Below are 19,713 nucleotides of genomic sequence, written 5' to 3' on the forward strand. Positions count from 1 at the left end.
ACTAACCACTGAAAAGGAAAAGCCTGAACCTTAGACGCCCACGGTAGAGGTGCTGCAGGAAAATGAAAGAAAGAGGCTGGGGGCGGAAGTCAAATGCGGCAGCAAGTTTCTAACATTGAGAGGTCCTGATATCCATCCCCAGCACCACAATAAAGTTGTGTGTGTGTGTGTGTGTGTGTGTGTGTGTGTGTGTGTGTTCCTAAGTATATAAATACAACATGCTGCATCCCTATGTTACTTGTATGACCATTTGGTATTGGATAACCTAACTGGTGCTGATGCGCTCTTCTCTGAGGAATACGGTTTCTCAAGCTCTCAATAACAATCAAAGAAAAAAAAAGGTCATGAATTTGAAAGAGTACAGGGAGAGAGGATTTAGAGGGAGGAAAAAGAAAGGTAAAATTATGCAATTATCTTATAATGTCCCAAAATATTGTAGAGAAAAAAATTGAACAGGCAGATGCCTTGGTGGAAGCATCAGAAAGACTCCAGTCAATGTCCCCGGCCGCACTTTTGCTTATGTAACTCCATTTTGCCACAATCTATTTCTGATGGTTTACTTTTCTAATCACACCCAATCTTCAGCTCAAATTTTACCTCCTCTTTTGAATCTAATCCTGTGAATTCTATCAGACACAATCTCTTTTTCTCTTTAATTATTTTCTGTCTGACCAATCCAATTTCTGTGTGACCAATCCATGTAACAAACACAAACAATTCTGTGATTTTTTTTTTTACTGCTTCTTTAAAATTATATGCACATACATGCTTTCCCCCTTGCCTGTTAGACTATACATTCCTCAAGGGTAACATTTGTGTCTTGGAGTTTGCCATAGCCTCCAGAAAGCCTACTATGACTGGCAGTAGGGTTTCTTTAAATCTCTGGTGATATGTGATACTTGAACAACAAGTCTGTTGTGACAGAGAAGAGAGAAAATCCCCTGAGTTCTGAAGTACCTTGCATGTTTTGAGTCACTGAGTCCTCAGAATAGCAAATGAGTTCGGAAGAATAATTTATGTGAATACATGCAATGAGTGTTATGACAGGGTCAAAATATGAACCAAAGGCCCTTTGTCCATTTTGCCGTAGTTGTCTGCACAATTTTGCTCAGATGAAATACCCGTCTTCTTGATGATAATGACAGAGTCCTTTTCAATGGTCTCGGTGCCTGTGCCTTACCTCCTGACAATCAGCTTGAGGATCCTGAAGGAGCCTTTGATGAGGATGAGGGCCTCTTGGCGGGAGCCATACAATGGAGTGCCATTGATATTTACCAGTTCATCACCAGTCCGCATCTTCTGGGACAAGGCTGCCTTGCCTCCATCTTCAATCTGTGTTGCAGAGAACAAACAGAAAGCAGGTGGTGAGGGGACTTCTGCCCCATAATTTTACTTCCTGACCTCTCCCAACCTCGTAGCCACAAGTGAGATTGGGAAATCATTCCATTTAGTTCCAAGAAGTGCTGGGGAGCTGATCGCGGGTTACTTAGTGAAAGCAGAACGTGAATGAGCTCTTGGGAAGGAGACAAGACAGAAATAAGGCCATTCCTCCCTAAAAGGATGAATCTGGGAAGACAGTATTGCTAAAAAAGGAAGGGATGCTTAGAAGGAAGTTCATACGGGAGCTGAAGCAGCCCCATGGCATTGCAAAATGTGCACACAAATCAGAACTCCATCAAAACTTGGCAAATCTTTTCCTACCTTTAAACAGGCTTTGAAATCAGACAAACTTGTGTTTGGATTTTGGCTCTACTATTTTCTAGCTGTGAGATCCTGAGAAGGTTACCTAACACTTTGCCATCACATTACCTTACATGCAAACTGTAGCCAGCAAAAGCGCCCACCTCACCTGATTGTTTCATCACCTGTTTGAGGGCTCTGAGCTCTTAACTCAGCGTGAGTACCGATTATTATAACGAGGGGGTTGATGCTGAAAACCTGAATGGTGGTTTCTAGCTCAAAATTCCGTAATCAGCATCCCTAATTCTAAACATATGAAGTAAGGACAAAGTTGATTATCTCCATCTCTTCAACACATTCCTAGCATACTACTTGCCAATAGGCACTCGGCAAAAGCTAGGAATGTGTTTACTAATCTACCACAATCTAAACATTCCCCGTGAGTGGGGTAATCTTGGCAAAAGAAGTTTTTCAGGCTGGGGGACTCTGAAAACAAAACCAGGAGCAAGAGTCACTATGACAGGCAAAGCAAAGCAGAAAGGCCCTGAAGACCTGGTTTTCTAGTGAATTTTGTACAGAATGTTCTACTTACCACAGAAGTGAATTCCACCTGTTAGACTATTAATTCCATCTAGAATAATGGGGACATCTCATCCATCATTAATCTATTCCCCAAGCGCTTAATGTACTTTAGTATGCACAGAACAATAAACACACTAAGTGGCAGAGATACACAAATTAAAAAAGCTCTCAGCTCCCAGCCCCAGAAGGGAATTATTGTCTAAAGTTTATGTGCCCACTGAGAGATCTGGTTAAATAAAAATCCAGCCCACCCACATTAAGTGTTTTGGGGGATATGGGAAGTGAGAATGATTAAATCATACAATTCTTAGGGGACAGAAGCCTCTAAGTGAGATAACTACGGGCTGACTTTTACTGCTGCTATGTTTATACTTCTTTCATTCTTTTCCCTCAGTCTTTTATTACAGCTTCTGAACCCGTGCCCACACCATGAAAGTTAGAATATTGTTTTAGGTTGGTCAGCTTTTGTGAACTGTCAGGTAGGATCTTTTGAGTTCAAAGAAAAAATGCATTCAGGATTCTTAAAGCCCCATTAAATAAATTCTGGGTAAATCACAGACATTAAAAATATTGCTGCTAACCCAACATTCTTAAAAAAAATCTCTGAGATATCAAAGGCTAGCCAATTCTCTCTCTCTCTCTCTCTCTCTCTCTCTCTCTCTCACACACACACACACACACACACTCTCTCTCTCTCTCTCTCTCTCTCTCTCTCTCTCTCTCTCACACACACACACACACACACACACACACTTACTTTTCCAGTACATGGACAACCAGTCAATATGAAATAAGCTAATAATGGCAAATGGGGAACAACTCTTAGCAAATGAATTAGAATTACACTGTTGTTTCCTTGTTATTAGCATTATTGCTTCATAGACACTACTGCCTGCATTAAAAGTTAACTACTAAGCCACATGTAATGACACATACTAGTGAAGGGGAGGCAGAAGAATTGGGAGTTCAACGTCAGTCCTGGCTATCTGAGACTCTGTTTCAAAAAAAAAAATCCAAGAACAACAAAGAAATGGCAGGGGAAATTGAAGGAAAGTACTGTAGTTGGGTTTCAGAAAATTGGCTTGAATGACTCATTCTTCTGGCTTGCATGAGAGGCCTGTAGCTTTAGGCTTTTTGTCAGTTAACAAATAATCATAAACAGGATTAACTAATGAATGCTAATAGGTTTTTCTCTACCGATGCACATTAGTCTTAATTTACTGTACACATTTTGTATTCATACAACTCAATTATCCATATTACTGCTACCCATAAAACACTGTCTCTTCCACGTATATTGATGTTAAGTGGAACCTCTTGTTAAGTATTCGGTTATAGCAACAAGATGTCTGTTTTTTCCAGGCCACAAGATAAAAAACCTTTTAACCTAAAATGCTTAATTAATGCTGCAGTTAAAACTTTCCTATTGCTATGGTAGCCGCGTCTATCTGCACTTAGGTAAAGACTATTTTTTTTTTCAACTATGCTTGTAGGGCAACCTGTTTGCCCCATTCTGTATTCCACATCCCTTTTCAGTCACCAGCACAATAGATGTGTTCAGTGTAATAAGGCGACTTGAGGACAATTCCAAGGATACTCAGATAAGAAACAAGTGGGAGGTTTTTTGTTTTGTTTTGTTTTTGTTTCTGTTCTTGTTTGTGTGTGTTGTGTTGTGTGGTGTGTGTGTGTGTGTGTGTGTGCGCGCTCGAGAGTGTGTGCATGCATTCATGCACACAAGCGTGTGACCCAGCCCAATCCTAGGTCCCAGGTGTATCCAGATTAGGAAATAAGGCTCCATTTAACTGAATAGCCATTGAAATAGACCTCAAACTAGTCACTTTGTAGAGGCAGGCTATTTGTTGGACTGTATAACTGACTTGGTACTCGTCGGGACTTTTGGGTTTGTTTGCATTATTTTGGGGTTATTTTAATTACTGCACATCCCCTCTATGCTATATCCCCCTCCCCTCTGCTCTATTCTCCACTTCGTTATTTATCCCAACAACAGCTAGACTTCCAGGTCAGTAGCTAAAACACACGGTTATTTTTATGGACTATAAAAATGTTTGTTCATGTTCTTAGTAAGGAAAACGTAAGAAAAAGAATGAAGAATAACAAGAGAGGAAATTAAGCAACATAGAGGAAAAGAAACTAATCAAAGTGGATGAGAAAATAGGCAGCATATTTGAAAGAGTCAGCAAGGAAATTGCTATTAAAGTACAAGAAAACAGAAACGTTGGAAATGAAAAGCGCAAGACACCAAATAGACTCAACCAAGCAGAAGGAAGAGTAATAAAGTACAAGTCAAGGAGAGAGTATGCCCAAGCACCAATATGGACAAAACCAGATAAAAAGATCACAATAACCCAGGACATGATCAAAAACCAAGTCTAAGAATCTATGGGACTAATGTAAAAGCCTCTTCCATAAGGAGTACTTCTAAATTATGCAAAGGTGCTATATAAGCTGCCAAGAGAGAAAACTAGTGAATTCCTACCCAGCCCATGAACCCCAACAATGACCAACATGGCAAGATGTCCTCAATGGTACAGGAATGGCACTTACTTTTGGGGATTATCGGCAACTATTTAAGTGAACTTAAGGTCTATGCCACAAGAAAGAATCATGCCTGGCATTGTAAACTTATAATTACTGAGGTTATGGACCATAGAGAATTTACCGCCAATTTCTTAAACAAGTATAATTGCTAACTGTATTCTAAACACGTGTGGTTTTTTGTGTGCGCATGCGCTTGCAGTGTGTGCAGCTAGAAACTCTTATAGAAACCTGCAAATGGTCAAAATACAGAGGACAACTGACTGTGTGGTGCTCATTCCAAATTGACACATCGAAAACATACAATCCCACTCGGAGAACATCACAGATGAGACAAACAGAAAGAGCTTAGAGCCAGGAGATGAGACACTGTCTTTTTTTTTTTTTTTTAATCAGAAAAATAGTTCTTTTTTTTTTTTAATTAACTTGAGTATTTCTTATTTACATTTCGAATGTTATTCCCTTTCCCGGTTTCCTGGCCAACATCCCCCTAACCCCTCCCCCTTCCCTTCTGTATGGGTGTCCCCCTCCCCATCCTCCCCCCATTACCGTCCTCCCCCCAACAATCATGTTCACTGGGGGTACAGTCTTAGCAGGACCAAGGGCTTCCCCTTCCACTGGTGCTCTTACTAGGCTATTCATTGCTACCTATGAGGTTGGAGCCCAGAGTCAGTCCATGTATAGTCTTTGGATAGTGGCTTAGTCCCTGGAAGCTCTGGTTGCTTGGCATTGTTGTTCATATGGGGTCTCGAGCTCCTTCAAGCTCTTCCAGTCCTTTCTCTGATTCCTTCAACGGGGGTCCTATTCTCAGTTCAGTGGTTTGCTGCTGGCATTTGCCTCTGTATTTGCTGTATTCTGGCTGGAGACACTGTCTTTTAAGCATGACCGGGAAGCTGCACCCAGGAAATTTCAGCAATAAAACCACATACACAAGACTTGCTTATGACAAAACCAGCAAACATGCCAACTCAGATGGGGAGAAAGCTCACAAACCCTTGCCCATAGATGAAGAGCTATAGGAAATTAATGACTCTGGAGAAAGGGAGAATCAGTGCTCTTGAGGGATGAGCTTCCTGATAGGTTATCCAATCCTTCCTGATAGGTTAGCCAATCCTTAGCAGTCAGCCAGAAACTAAATAGACTCAGCAGTTTCCAGATAATGGAGACAGGGAGGAATGATATAGAGAATGAATGTAGATAGTATTTGTGTATATATGTAGCAATAATAATTAAAGAAGATGTCAATGATTTGAGAAGGAGTAGGGGAACATGGGAGGGATGGGAAGAGAGGTACGAAAATGGTGTTGAAACAGTACTCGGGTTTGGAATTGTCAAAAAAATTAAATTACAAACAAAATAAAATCTCCTAAAAACCAGAAAAGGCAAATAAGCAATAGTAAAAGCTACACTGGGGGAAAGGATAAGTCTCCAAGAAAAGCAGAACTATCAGAATAATGTCAGCTCTCTTGTCAGTAACACTTTAAGCCACAAAAGCGTGAAATGACATGCACCAAATACTGAAAGCAATTAACAACTAAGATTGTTATATCCAGCAAAGTTATCAGTCAAAACTGATAGAAAATAAGGACACTGAGAAGCAATCATAAGGCAAGGCTGTTCATGATGACCAAGGTAGTATTGCAAAAGATACCAAAAGAAATACTAAACACAGGGGAAGAAGAATGCCTCATTCAAAATCCCACAGAAAAGATATAAACAAAAAAAAGGGAAAGATAGTGAGAAATCCATCACATCTACTACAGTGAATCAGAAACCCCTAATACTAGTGCATGAGAAAGTTAAGGAAAAAGCAGTAATGCAGACAACCAGAAATGCAATCATTAAAATAAGAGAAATCCATAATCATCTCCCAGTAATACCCTTAATTATAAATGCTCTTAACTCATGATCAAGGAGACACAGACAGGTTCACTAGACTTCAAAACAAACCTAAAACAAATCTAGATGGAACTTGCTCTTGTCTGTAAGAGAAATGTCAGGATCAACGCCGCCCACTGACTGAGAATCAAAGGATGGAAATCAATCCATCAAGTAAATAGAAGCTGAAACAAGCTGGTGCGGCTATTCTGCTATTTGATAAAGTAAACTTCAAACTAAAATTAGAAGAGATAAGGACTACTACATATTACTAAAGGGAACAACAGCTTATTAAGATGTACCAATTGCAAATATGCTTCCTTTTTTAAGAGCCAGTGGGCATAAAAGATATGATAACGGTGGACAGTTTTAAAACGTCACTCATCTCTAGATAGGTTATCCACAAAATTCATCCACAAAAATAAACTTCAGAATTAAACTGCAGCATAAATCAAGGAGGCCTAACAAATACTACAACCAACAAAACCATAATATACATACTTCTCAGAAGCTCTTGGAATGTTCTCTAAAAATAGACCACATTCTAGCATAAAACTAGATTGAATGAGATTTATGATTTTAAATTGTTTTAAATACTTCATGTGAATGTGTCCATGTGTGTTCATAGAGCCCAATGGAGCCAGAGTATTAGGTAGTTGTGGGATGTTCAAATGTGGGTGCTAGGAATCAAACCACACCTCCTTGCAAAAGAAGGACAAACTCTTAACTACCTGAGCCCACAAACAAATCTAAAAAGTCAAAAGAAATCAAGATTGTTTCTTGTACTTATCAGAACATAGTTAAATAAAAGAAGTCAACAGCAATAGATAGTACAGAATCTACACACATACTTGGGGATTGAGCCATAGTCTATTGAATAACCAATGAGCCGTTTAAAAATCAGGGAGGCAAAATTTAAATTCCTATCATAAAATGAAAGCACAATTTGATATCTGTGCTTTATATGAACTAGTTATAGCTATGAGTGCTTACATTGTTAAAATCTGATGGATTTCACATGAATATCCTGATGATGCAACTCCAGATTTTAGACAAATAAGCACAAAGCAAACCTTACAGCAGTAGGTAGTAAGAAATAACAGAGATCAGGAATGACATTAATGAAATCGAGACGAAAAGGTCAATAAGTAACATCAATCTGTTGCCCAGTAATTATGTGGGGGAGAGTTGATAAAGCACTCTGACTAAGGTGACATGCATGGACACCTAGGCTTATAGTGCTAGAGGGTCAGAGTTCTCGATGGAACATAAAGTCATGGTAGCAGGAACAGGAACATCTTGGGCCATAAGCTTGGAATGGAGAGGGTGAACAGGAAATGGCACGAATAGTTAAATTCTCCAACATCTGTTCCAAAGACAGGCTATAAACTACACAACCTGTCATCAATTTCAAACAAGTATTCAAGTCCCCAAGACAATGGAGGGCATTTCCCATTCAAAACACAAGTTGTAATTCATTAATTAACAAAAAAAGATTGATTAACCCCCTAAGCCAAACTAACAAAATACAGATAATATCCATATTAGAAAATAAGAGATGAACAAGAAAGCCCGAGGATTATTAGGGAATGCTTTGAAAAGCTTTATTTGAAGAGTTAGGAAACCTAGAAAATACGGATTTTCCTAGACATATTTAGCCAGCCAAAATTAAATCAAAATTATATAAATAACTTAAGCAAATCCCTAACAACCAATGAGATTGAATCAGCCTTAAAACTCTCCCCATAAATAAAAAAGTTTCAGCTGCCTACTTCTATCAAATCTTTAAGGAAGAGCTAACACCAACGTCCCTAAAACTGTTCCACAATATAGAATGTGAAGAGATCCTACCAACAAAACTATACGCCAATCTCACTAATCATCGGATATGCTAAAATACAAAGTGTATAGAAGAAAAAGGACAATATCTGATGTGTGATGAATTTAAAGTTTTGAGCAACTGTTGGTATCAATATGCATCACACAATTCAGTATAAATGACAGTTAATATAGTCATTCAGGGTTAGAACTTGGCTAGTAGAAAATAGCCATGTAGCTGGAAATTACATAGAAAATCATACAAACGAAAGCCAGGTAGCTTCTGCAATTCTAGAACAAGTTGATTGGCCTTGGAATGTCATTTCCCCTCTTTGTAGATTCCCTTACCTTACTGATAAACTATGCGGGCCTGACTAGTTGAGCTCTTGGTATATGACATCTCTGGGACTTTACAGCTCTAACATTTAATGGTGTGGTAGTTTGAGTGACAATGACAATGACCTCCATGGACTCATATATTTGAAGGCTTGTTTCCCAGTTGGTAGAACTGCTTTGGGAAGGATTAGGAGGAGGTGACGCCTTGTTGGAGAAGGTGTGATATTGGAGGTGAGCTTTGACATTTCAAAAGTCTCCTACCATTCTTCCTCTGTCTGTCTCTGTCTCTCCCTGTCGCTTGTGGATAGGATGTAAATTCTCAGTCACTGCTCCAGCCCCATGCCTGCCTGCCTGTTGCCATGCTCCCCACCATAATGGTCATAGACTCTAAGCCTCTGGAACCATGAGCCCCCAAATTAAGTGTTTTCTTGTCTAAGTTGCCTTCTCATGGTGTTTTTCACAGTAATAAAAAAGTGACTAAGACAGTGGCCTGTGTAAAGGTACTAGGGGCAGGTAAAATTCCTCTGCTAACATACTCTCTTGGCTTCTGTCCTCCTTGCATTTTGATGTTAGCAGTTTTCTACCTCACCCAACCTGCTTAGTTTCCATCTCTCAATTCTCTTCAGTTTTGGTTGGAATGGTTAATAAGGCACAATGGGGAGCAAAAATAATAATAATAATAGGTCCCAGAAGCCACACTTTTCTTTTTTTTGCTAATCAGCAGGTCATTTGGAAATATTTGGAAAAATTCTCTGAAACTGACAACAAAGTGGTAAGTCAGCCCCTGAGAGAAAAGGCAGAGGAAAATGGGTTTAGCAGAACTTGCAGGATTTTAGTCAGCTAAATATGAGCAGATATTTGTTTGAATCTTTTTTTTTTTTGGTTCTTTTTTTTGGAGCTGGGGACCGAACCCAGGGCCTTGCAGTTCCTAGGCAAGCTCTCTACCACTGAGCTAAATCCCCAACCCATGTTTGAATCTTTTAAAATAATTTTTAGGAGATATACAAAAGCCAAAGAAAGAAAAAAGATAGATTAGGTTTATATTATACAACTTCATTCAGTAGGAAAAATACCAGCTCTAACAACAGCCAACAGATGCTGAATGTTTTGACAATGGTATAAGAACATCATTAAAAAATGAAGAAATATAAATATCCAATAAATATACAAAAATAAAAATAAAAATCTTTAGGCAGCAGGGAAACTCAAGTCAAAATTAGATTTAGGGGCTGGCAAGATGGCACAGCAGGCAAAGGTGCATATGGACAAGCTTGACAACCTGAGTTCAACCCCCATGAACAACACGGTGGGAGGGGAGAACTAACTCTTGAGAGTTATTCTCTGGTCTCCACATGTGCACACACAAACACACACACACACACACACACACACACACACACACACACAAATTTAAATCCTAAAGTCATATTAAGGCTCCATCCATCTTATTCCAGTCAGAATGGGAATCATTAAAAAAAAACAAAAAAACAAAAAACAAACAAACAAAAAAAAAACAAGACAAGACAAAAACAAAAACCAAACCAAACAAACAAACAAAAAACCATAGATTCGGGGGAAAGGAACCCTTATACATTTTGGTTAGAATATAAGTTAGCCCAGCCAGTAAGATGTTCCTTGTAAGCTAACAATAGAACTACCAAATTACCCAGTTATACCACTCCTGGGAATAGATTCAAAAGTACCAAAGTCAGCCAACTTAAGAGGTACTCGCATGCCCATGTTTTTATGCCACTATTTATAATAGTCAAGTTATTGAATCAACCTAGGAGCCTAGGTGCTCATCAAGAGATGAGAAGATTAAGAAAATGAGAAAATTAAGAAAATATGTTTGTATATATTAATATGCATGTGTTATATATCATATATGCATAAATGTATTATATGTGTTAATATGATATATAAACACACACACAATGGAGTTTTATTTAGTTGTGAAGAAAAGTTATTGATAAGTTGTTTTCAGGAAAAGAGGTGGAACCAGAGATCATCCTATTGAGAAAAGTAAGTCAGACTCACAAAAAGTAGTACATATTTTGTCTCATATGTAAAATCTTGCAGTAGGGAAAAGACATGAAAGTAAAGGGAGATTAATAGGGATGTAGAGATGGAAAAGTGAAGGGTATAATAAGAAATAGAGGCTGTGAATATGATCAAGGTAAATACATACATTTGAAAATGGTATGATACAACTGCTTACTTTGTAAAGTTAGAAACCCTACTAATAAAATAAGCACAGAAAACCAAAATCAATGATGTGATTATGATTACCTCTACTTCATGTAAAAAAACATTATGAATAAAGATATGTGTCAAATGAAACTTTTTGGTCAATTCTCTAAGATTCTGGCCAAATTACTAGACCAGTTTGTCTTCACCAGTTTGTCCCTATTTTTAAGTAAAACCATACCTATTAGATGATACATTCTTTTTATAAACAGGAAAACTAGCCCACATGTCTGTGCACATACATATACAGAAACATAAACACATACAGAAAAATCTTTGCCTCTTTCACACACACACACACACACAAACACACACACACACACACACACACACACACACACCACAGTGAATAACTACAGCATATTTGAGTTTTCAAGTTTTGAAAAACACTCAAACACATGCTCAGCACTCTGTCCCATTTTGGGCCATCAGTGGAATAAAGTGTAAAGATGAGGAAAAGCTGACTTTGGTAAGCTCAAGTATTAGGAAGTTCGGTCATCAAAGAACAGATAAACTCCTTGTTCCTTCAGAAACATGTTGTAAAATCATAAGCACACCTCAGATCGTGGGCTGTTTCTGATCTTCCCCCTCTTCACTGATGCTATCTGTTAAGATCTCTTCATACCACAAGCAATGAATCAGGGTGCCCTGAAAAGAGCAGATGTGGGCTCTGCAATGACCTTGCCACGGTTGTCAACACTTAGCTTCTAGTTCATAGACATTGTCTACCTTAACTTGTCTCTCAAATTTCTCTCAATCACCTTTGCACTTTATCAACCCAAGCCATTTATTTATGATAAAGTATTTTGCTTATATTAAGGTGCATTATATTATCCAATATTATATTTCCAAATATTAAGGTGCATTATATTATTATATTATATTATATTATATTATATTATATTAAACATGCATTATATTATCCACAAGAAAAATCCTTTTTCTTGGGTATGTATGCTCAAAAGAATTTTACAGATATACATGCTTACTAAAAATATATAGATCGTAGACCTAGAGAGTTAAAAAATGAAGCCTGTAGAAGAATATATAGGAATATTATTTTGTGACCTTGAACTGGATAGAGGCTTCTCAGTAAGGATGCAAAAGTCAGAAATCACAAAAGAAGCCAAAACTTGTATTTCACAAATTGCCATTATTGTATTTGACAATAAATAAAATAAAAACACAAAGCACAAACTGGGAAAATGTTCAGAATACATATCACACAAAGGACTGGTGGAAAATATTAAGATGTTTAGGGAGGGAAAAATATGAACAAAATATATTGTATAAAAATTTAATAAAAGATAGACTAGAATATATTATACATTTAGAATACTGGAAACTGCCACAAACAGCCAATTAACAATTGGCAACAAATTCTGAGCATTCATTCTACTAAACAAGAGAACCAAATACCAAATAAGCATATAAGATATGCTCAATATAATTTTTGGTCATGGAAATATAATCTTAAATCACAGAAAATATCACAGGAAGTCCTCTAGAATGGCAAAAAATAAATAAAAGATTCACAATACTAGCTACTAAAAGGAATAAAAAGCAACTTGACCTATTAATGTTGCTAGCAAGAGTACACAGCTCTACGACCACTCTAGAAACCCCCACATGTAACATATACCTAGGGATGCCCAAGGAAAAATGCATATGTTCATGAAAAGTTGCTTATTCACAACAAAAGAAAACTGAGAACAACCTAGAGGCCTATTGGTACATATATTTACACAAAATAGCATAGTATATAGCAACAGAACACATGGATGTCAGGAACATCATATCGTGTTAAGTGAAAGAGACCAGTATATTCTATGAGTGTATGTGATATGACATGAACATAAGGAACAGTAAAAGTTCATCAATGGGGAGAGGGTGGAGATAAGAGTCAGTGGTTAAGAGTGTTCATTAGTTTACAGAAGATCCAAATTTGGTTCCCAGCACCCACTTTAGGTTGGCCGCAACTGTCTAACTTCAGGTCCTGGGAATCCAATGCCTTTATCTGGCTTCTTATACATGGACTCACACAAAGGAACACATTCACACAACTTTGATCATCTGCACTACTTTAGTTCCAATCCTAGCGAGTACCCAAGAATCATGGGCAATCTGATGAGAGGGCAATAATGATGCTTAAGAAGACAGTTTTCCTGTGTGACTTGGCCTGGTGAGGTTAAGCCGCTAGAGACAGGAGTTTTCCTGGACCATAAGAAAAAGATATATCTGGGACTGACAAGGGCAGCAGCAAATGATGACTCCAATACTCGGTGAGGACCGATGCTGTGTTTAGGATATACTGAGATAGAAAGTGACAGGAGCTGTACAAAACTAAACCAAACCTTTGCCCTTTATCAGTTGGCAGGTAAAGAAATTGAAGCATTGATCCTTGTTTTTATTTCCTCTGGGAAATGTCAAGCCCAAGTACAGGTAGGGATGAAAACTGTCTCAAAACAGAGAGAACAGTGGAATGTGTCAGTTCATACATTAAAGCTCTATTATAGAAGCTGACCATTTATAAGAAATGTTTTATCTTACAGAAATATAAGTTGTCTACTCTAGAAATTTTTAATGTTTTAAGGAGTGATTTACATAGTAAAACACAAGTCTCAATAAACGTTAAGAAATGTTTGTCTTCTATAATCAACAGATGAATATATATATATATGTACATACATTTCAAGCACCACCAAAGTATTCACATGCCTTTACATTCATAGTTAGCTAATTTTCAATGTTACCTTCATTGCTTGTTTTTGTTTTGTTTTTTAGTTTTAATTGCCCATAATTCTTAGCTACTCGGTATGAATGAGACTAAATTAGTACAAACAATCAAATGAACTTACAAAGTTGATGTGGTAGAAAAGGGATAGGGCAGACTTGGGTAGATGAAACCAAAGGGAAAGGATATGCCTAAATACTAAAATTCAGACTCCTCTCTTTTGGAAGAAGTTGTCTTCTTTAGATAGAGGTCAGTATATGAGCTCATTTTCAGTTCCTCTATATAAGTCTAAAACTATCTGGGAGAAACCAGAAACTCTAAATATCCTCCAACATGAAGATGGCATTATGTGAAAACCTGAAAGACAAGCCTAGGAGGCTGAAAGGCCAGCGTTATTTCACACAGGATCCAGTACACGAACACTATGCACTGGGTTTATAGCCCAATGGGAAAACAACTGTAACATTTGTATGGCTCTTAGTACAAGCCCTGGGATCATAAAAGAAAAAAGAAAAAACAACAACCAAACACTATATCAACATATTGACTCAGTGGCATTCATGAACTATACATAATTACAAAATCAAAACAAGGATATGTGTCAAAGTCTAACAGATTATTAGAGAGAGATGATAATTATTTATGCTTAGATTATTATTTCTATATTAGCAACCCACTGCTAGTATGTAAACTCTTAATCAGTCTGATCTAAATCTCCTTTTAAAATAGCCTATTGAATGAAATAGAAATGACCTTCTGAGCCAAACAAATATGATTAACTATTTTGAATCTGAACCACCCACAAGCCAAGCTCATTGAATAACTCAACGGTAGTTCTCCAAAGCCATTATTCATAACCTATTATGCAAAAAAGCCAAATAGAGTTTCTAAAGATTGTACAAACTCAGCATTCGTCATCTCTGATTGAAAAAGGATTAGTGCATTGAATAATCTTCAGGGGAGAGACTAAAGGCCATCCATGGAAACCACTGGGCTGCTCTGCTAACTGGGGACCACTTGATCCATTTTACTAGGTACTTGAGGTGCTCCACCAGACGTAGAAGAAATGAAACGGAGCTTGCTTTCTCATTTCCAGAGCTGGCTATCTATATTCTATGCCCAAAACATTGCTTCTGTCTGGGCTCCCTTTTCTCAGCAGTGATTTGAATCTCTGGTCTACATGTATCCCTCTGGTCATTGGGAAATGAAGAAGAAAAGGATCATTTAACTTCCCTGCATCCTCTGCCAGGCTACCAAAGCAAAAGGCTCTCACAGAAGACAAAGCAGGGCATGTGTGTACAGTGTGAAGGCAGCAACAATAATATTCTTTATTTGCCTCAGGACAGATCTATCTTTAAATTAAACTGCCACACTTGCTGTTGCTTTCACAGAGGGCTGCAAATCTAGGAGTAAGTGAGCCATCACGCTGTCACTTCTGAGTTTCCTGTTCACATAGAAACTGTGAAGTGACACACCATCTCCTTCCTGCTCAGCGAGATGTGTAAGGCTTGGATTAGTCTTACAGCAGATACAATGTTCCCTCTGTAAGGCCAGGATTAGCTTTTGGGCAGGGGAGAAACTGATGGGCATTTGATGTACAGATCTGGGGAACCAGCAATACGGAAGCAATTCTTTCTACTTTTGGGGGTTGAATTTATGTCCCTTACCTAAAAAAAAAGTCATTCAAATCCTCCTGAACCGACCCTTTGCTTGTCTTTTATTCCTTTGCTAAGGCATCTGAGATTGCCTTGTGTGCCTAGTCCTCCCTGGTATCTTCCTAGCTTGTCTGCTCTGTATCAGTCCTTCCTGGGTCTCCTGTATAAACTTAAACTTACCATTAATATCTGGTATTCATGTTCACTAATTAAATCAGACAGACTAAGGAATGATTCTTACAACGTATATAGCAGAAGCTCAGAAATTCAATGTGATCTGACTATGCACATTTTACTGAAATTCTTTCATTCAGTTCCAACACAGACACACGTACTATGCACGCATGCACGCATCACTGCTAACATTCTGTTCTACAGAGAAGTAAAGAAGTAAATAAAGCCTTAGGACCTATGAATTTTCTGTTGACCAGACTGAAAATATTCTTTGTCCAAATCCCTATGTAGCTCCTTTCATTATGAAGTATCTTCTCAAGGCATGACTTTTCAGAGAGGCCTTCCTTGAGCTCTATTTTCCTCATACTAACCTCCATCATAATAGCTCAACCATAAAGCTTATCACCAGCTTATATCATTTTATTTATTTCTATATATGTTAACTTTTTGTCAAGATTATAGTAAGACAGTCATTCTCTTTTTCCATATCTATTGCTAGCATCTAAGACAAAAATGTCTATAGAGAGCAATTTGCAGTTACTCAATAAATATTCATTGAAAATAGAAATGACTGCAGGATACCATCCAATTTATTTGCCTGGTTCTTCAATATAATTCTATTTTTACTTTGCTGACCATCTAACTGGGGATTAAGGCTATTATATAGCTTGATCAAGTTATACTACATTAAGTATAAGAATTTCCTTTGATGAAGTTGTGACAAAACTATTTGTTTACATAGATTGCTGTTTGTCATCCTTAACTAGTAGCCCAACGAATTTTTGCCAAAAAGATAGATAGATAGATAGACAGAGAGAGAGAGAGAGAGAGAGAGAGAGAGAGAGAGAGAGAGAGAGAGAGAATAAGCATTATTATTGGCTCAGAATATCCCAGGATAAATAACCTTGAGTTCAACATTCCTTGTTATGAATTGCCCAAAGAGTAAAGGTTAGATTCCTAATTTAATGTAAAGAATGAAGTCTTTAAGGAAACTTAGGTGCATTACAATAAATACCTTGTGCCAAGATATGATTCTCCTCAGTTTTTAACATTCTAAGCCTTGGGGTATCAATGTAACACATACAGAAAGAAGCCTTTCCAAAGTAACCATGAACATTGGGAGATTTGACTACCCCCAGAGTCTGGAAATTCAAAATAACCTGTATTCTGCCTGCCTGCATACAGGCATTACAATAGACTTTTTCAGTCTAGTGTTCCTGAGAAATTCTAAGAGCAAATACAGACCGAGACTGAACAAGATTTTAACTTGGTTCAGTGTTTAACCAGTTCTTTGCAACTCCTAACAGTTGTGTCTATGGGGTTCTCCAATGTTTAAAGAAGAGTCTGCCCCCATCTGACTTCATGTGACACTAGTTCCTATTTAAAGGCCATTTGTTCAGTAAATTAAGAATGCTATCGTTTAGTGATTGCCATAGTTATACCTTTGCATGGTTCTCATATAAATAAATTCATGGGTCAGAAAAGAATCCTTTATCAAGCCATGTTTCCTGGTTTGGGGTTTATTATGGCTACCATGATATAACTTAAAATACCTGAATATCCGTAGTATGCATTTGGCACTAATAGACAATAAGTGATAGTGAAGTTTTGTCAGGTCTGATCCAAATTACCTGTGGCTGCTGTGAATTATATGGAATTACACAGAGTTTAATGGTTCTCTGGCAATTTGCCTTGGCCCAAAGCCAAGGTAGCTAATGCTTCAATCAAAGTGCTCTCCCTACCCCATCCCAAGACAGTTTCTGTTCCTGCCTGTGAAGAAGCCTTCAATGCCTCTCACAAATGCCAAAGAGTTCCCTGACCCCCATCTCTACCGCCTCCTGCTCCTCCTCCATCTGTACGCCATGATATATTAGTGGCCTTGGCAGTTTTGTAGAGACACGAAGCTTGGCTAGCAGTTACAAAGAGTAGACTTTTTAAGATTTGATTAAAACAGAAGAGCTAGCAGAGAAAAGATGAGAAGAACTATCAGTTGGCTCTTGCCCTTTCCGCCATAGTACCATCAGCTAGATCCAAAGTAGCCTGATGGCCAAGAGCCCTGGGTCCACCCTGCAGCATTATCTACAATAGCAGGCCCCCTGAGCCTCATTACAACCTTTAAATGGTTGTGGGAACGCACCACCCCACCACCGTGCAGGTAAACTGCCCAATGAAGAGAATCCCACTGTGCAACAAATTGCCGTCCTCTGTTTTAGAAACCTCGGGAGCCTTAGCAGGCTGTTGCCATCACTTTGACTGGGTTGAGAGAGTGGGAAAAGGCTAAGTATGCAAAGGCCAGAGAGAGAGAGAGAGAGAGAGAGAGAAAGGGGAGGGGAAGGGAAGGAAAGGAAAAGGAAAAGGAAAAGGAAAAGGAAAAGAAAAGGAAAGACCCTGATAAACTTGCAAAAACACAATTTAAAATCTTGAGATATATTGTTTCCTCCCGATTCTTCTCACCAATACCTGCTCACCACCAACCCCAGTCCTCTCCAATTGCTTTTTAAAACTTCCAGTGGAGCTTCAGGACTAGTAGCTCCTATTCTTTGGCAAAGGTGAGGCCTAGATCCTTTGTCTAACCAATTCTAAAGTCCCACTTACTGGCTGTCCCGGAGAGAAAGCTCATTTAAAAAGACTAGCGGCCATAGTACCAGCAGGAGGGAAGGGCAGAAACCACAGGATTCCTACTCTGCACTGATTGCTGCTAACTCAGTTCAGCTGCTAAGGAGAGGCCCTGTTGGGGGAGCCACAAGAGGAAATGGGTTCCATGTACAGTCCACCTTAAATTGCTCACAATTGTGTGCTTGAAAATAGGCTCCGCTAAACATTTCACATGCCTATTAGGACAAGCTGTAAAGCTTTAGGCTTTGCTGCACTTTTCGCCCAGATTGTCTGAGTCACTCTCCTATGGCAAAGATGATTAAACTGTTGGCAAGTGAGATATGTGCAGGGAAGATAAAGGAGCTCCAAGGATACTTAAATCTGGGCCCAGAAAGGATGGTTTAAATATGATGTCTTTTAGGCACAGAAAGGATTTAAAGGAGGCTGGACAGATGGCTCAGTGGCTAAGAGCACTCAGTTCAATTCTCGGCAGCTACATGGTAACTAACAACTATCTGTAATGAAATCTGATGCCCTCTTCTGGTGTGTCTGAAGACAGCTATAGTGTACTTATGATAAATAAGTAAATAAATAAATAAATAAATCTTTGAAGAAAAGAGTTAAAGGATTTTGAGGATAAAGACCAACTGTTCTCAATTTGATTGAAAATAGAGTAGGGGAAAGGGAAGAAATTGAAATGATAATGAGAGGTCTTATGATAGGAAGAAGGAAGAACTTTCTGCCTGGAAACAGGTAGATCTTAGATGGTGTGGAGCGGTCAGTCAATGACGGCTGCGGACTATTCTTCGGAGTGGTTCTTCCAGGGGTAGAGGGGAAAAATGAAAGGCAGCTGAAAGTGCCACTTCAGGACTATGCAGTACCCAGACTTTTCCTGTCTGTAACAGTCCAAGATCTTGAGAAGGGTCACTGCCATACCTAAGAGGAAAACAAGAGTAGCACGCAGCTTACTGCTGCTTCCAAATGTTTAACTTCATCTGACTCTTTAGACATTTCTATGAGCCAAGCCTGCACTCTAGCCCCCAGTCTAAAGAAAAGCTCACTTTGACTTGCCTTGCCAGGGCCCCTAGGCCATGCATATGGGAATAATAGTTCCTGAGCCCAAAAGCAGGACATGGTCTAACAATTATATTTATGGGGACAAAAGGACAGAGAATGTGAAATCAGAGCTGTCCTTGGGAAATGTGGGATGTATGGTCTCCATAGCCACATATTATCTCTTCCTCAGGGTTCTGACACAGGAGAGACGTAATTAAAACTGTAGTGTGTTGTTTGGGCCTGGATTCTTTCTTTGTCTGCAGCAAGATCAGTTAGGACTGTGAAAAGCCCCAGCACAAACTCAAATTCCTCCTGTGTAGATTGCTGTGTATCCTCCCCCATTTAAAAACTTTGCAAAAGGGCCCTGCCTGGTAACCATAAGCAGCTCTATAGGACATTACA

At 38.6% G+C, this 19,713-nt stretch overlaps 1 protein-coding gene across 2 annotated transcripts in view; it reads right to left on the bottom strand.

The window, feature by feature from the left end:
• The window catches only part of Shroom4 (shroom family member 4), a 211,827-nt gene that overhangs the window by 99,701 nt on the left and 92,413 nt on the right, over positions 1-19,713 (bottom strand). For both annotated transcript variants that reach the window (XM_087600084.1, NM_001191730.1), the window contains 1 exon segment: positions 1,181-1,332. In XM_087600084.1, the coding sequence (XP_087456210.1) occupies positions 1,181-1,296 (116 nt within the window). In that variant the 5' untranslated portion in view covers positions 1,297-1,332.

This window comes from Rattus norvegicus, chromosome X, assembly GCF_021556685.1.
Source record: "Rattus norvegicus strain SHRSP/BbbUtx chromosome X, alternate assembly SHRSP_T2T, whole genome shotgun sequence".
Taxonomy (NCBI): domain Eukaryota; kingdom Metazoa; phylum Chordata; class Mammalia; order Rodentia; family Muridae; genus Rattus; species Rattus norvegicus.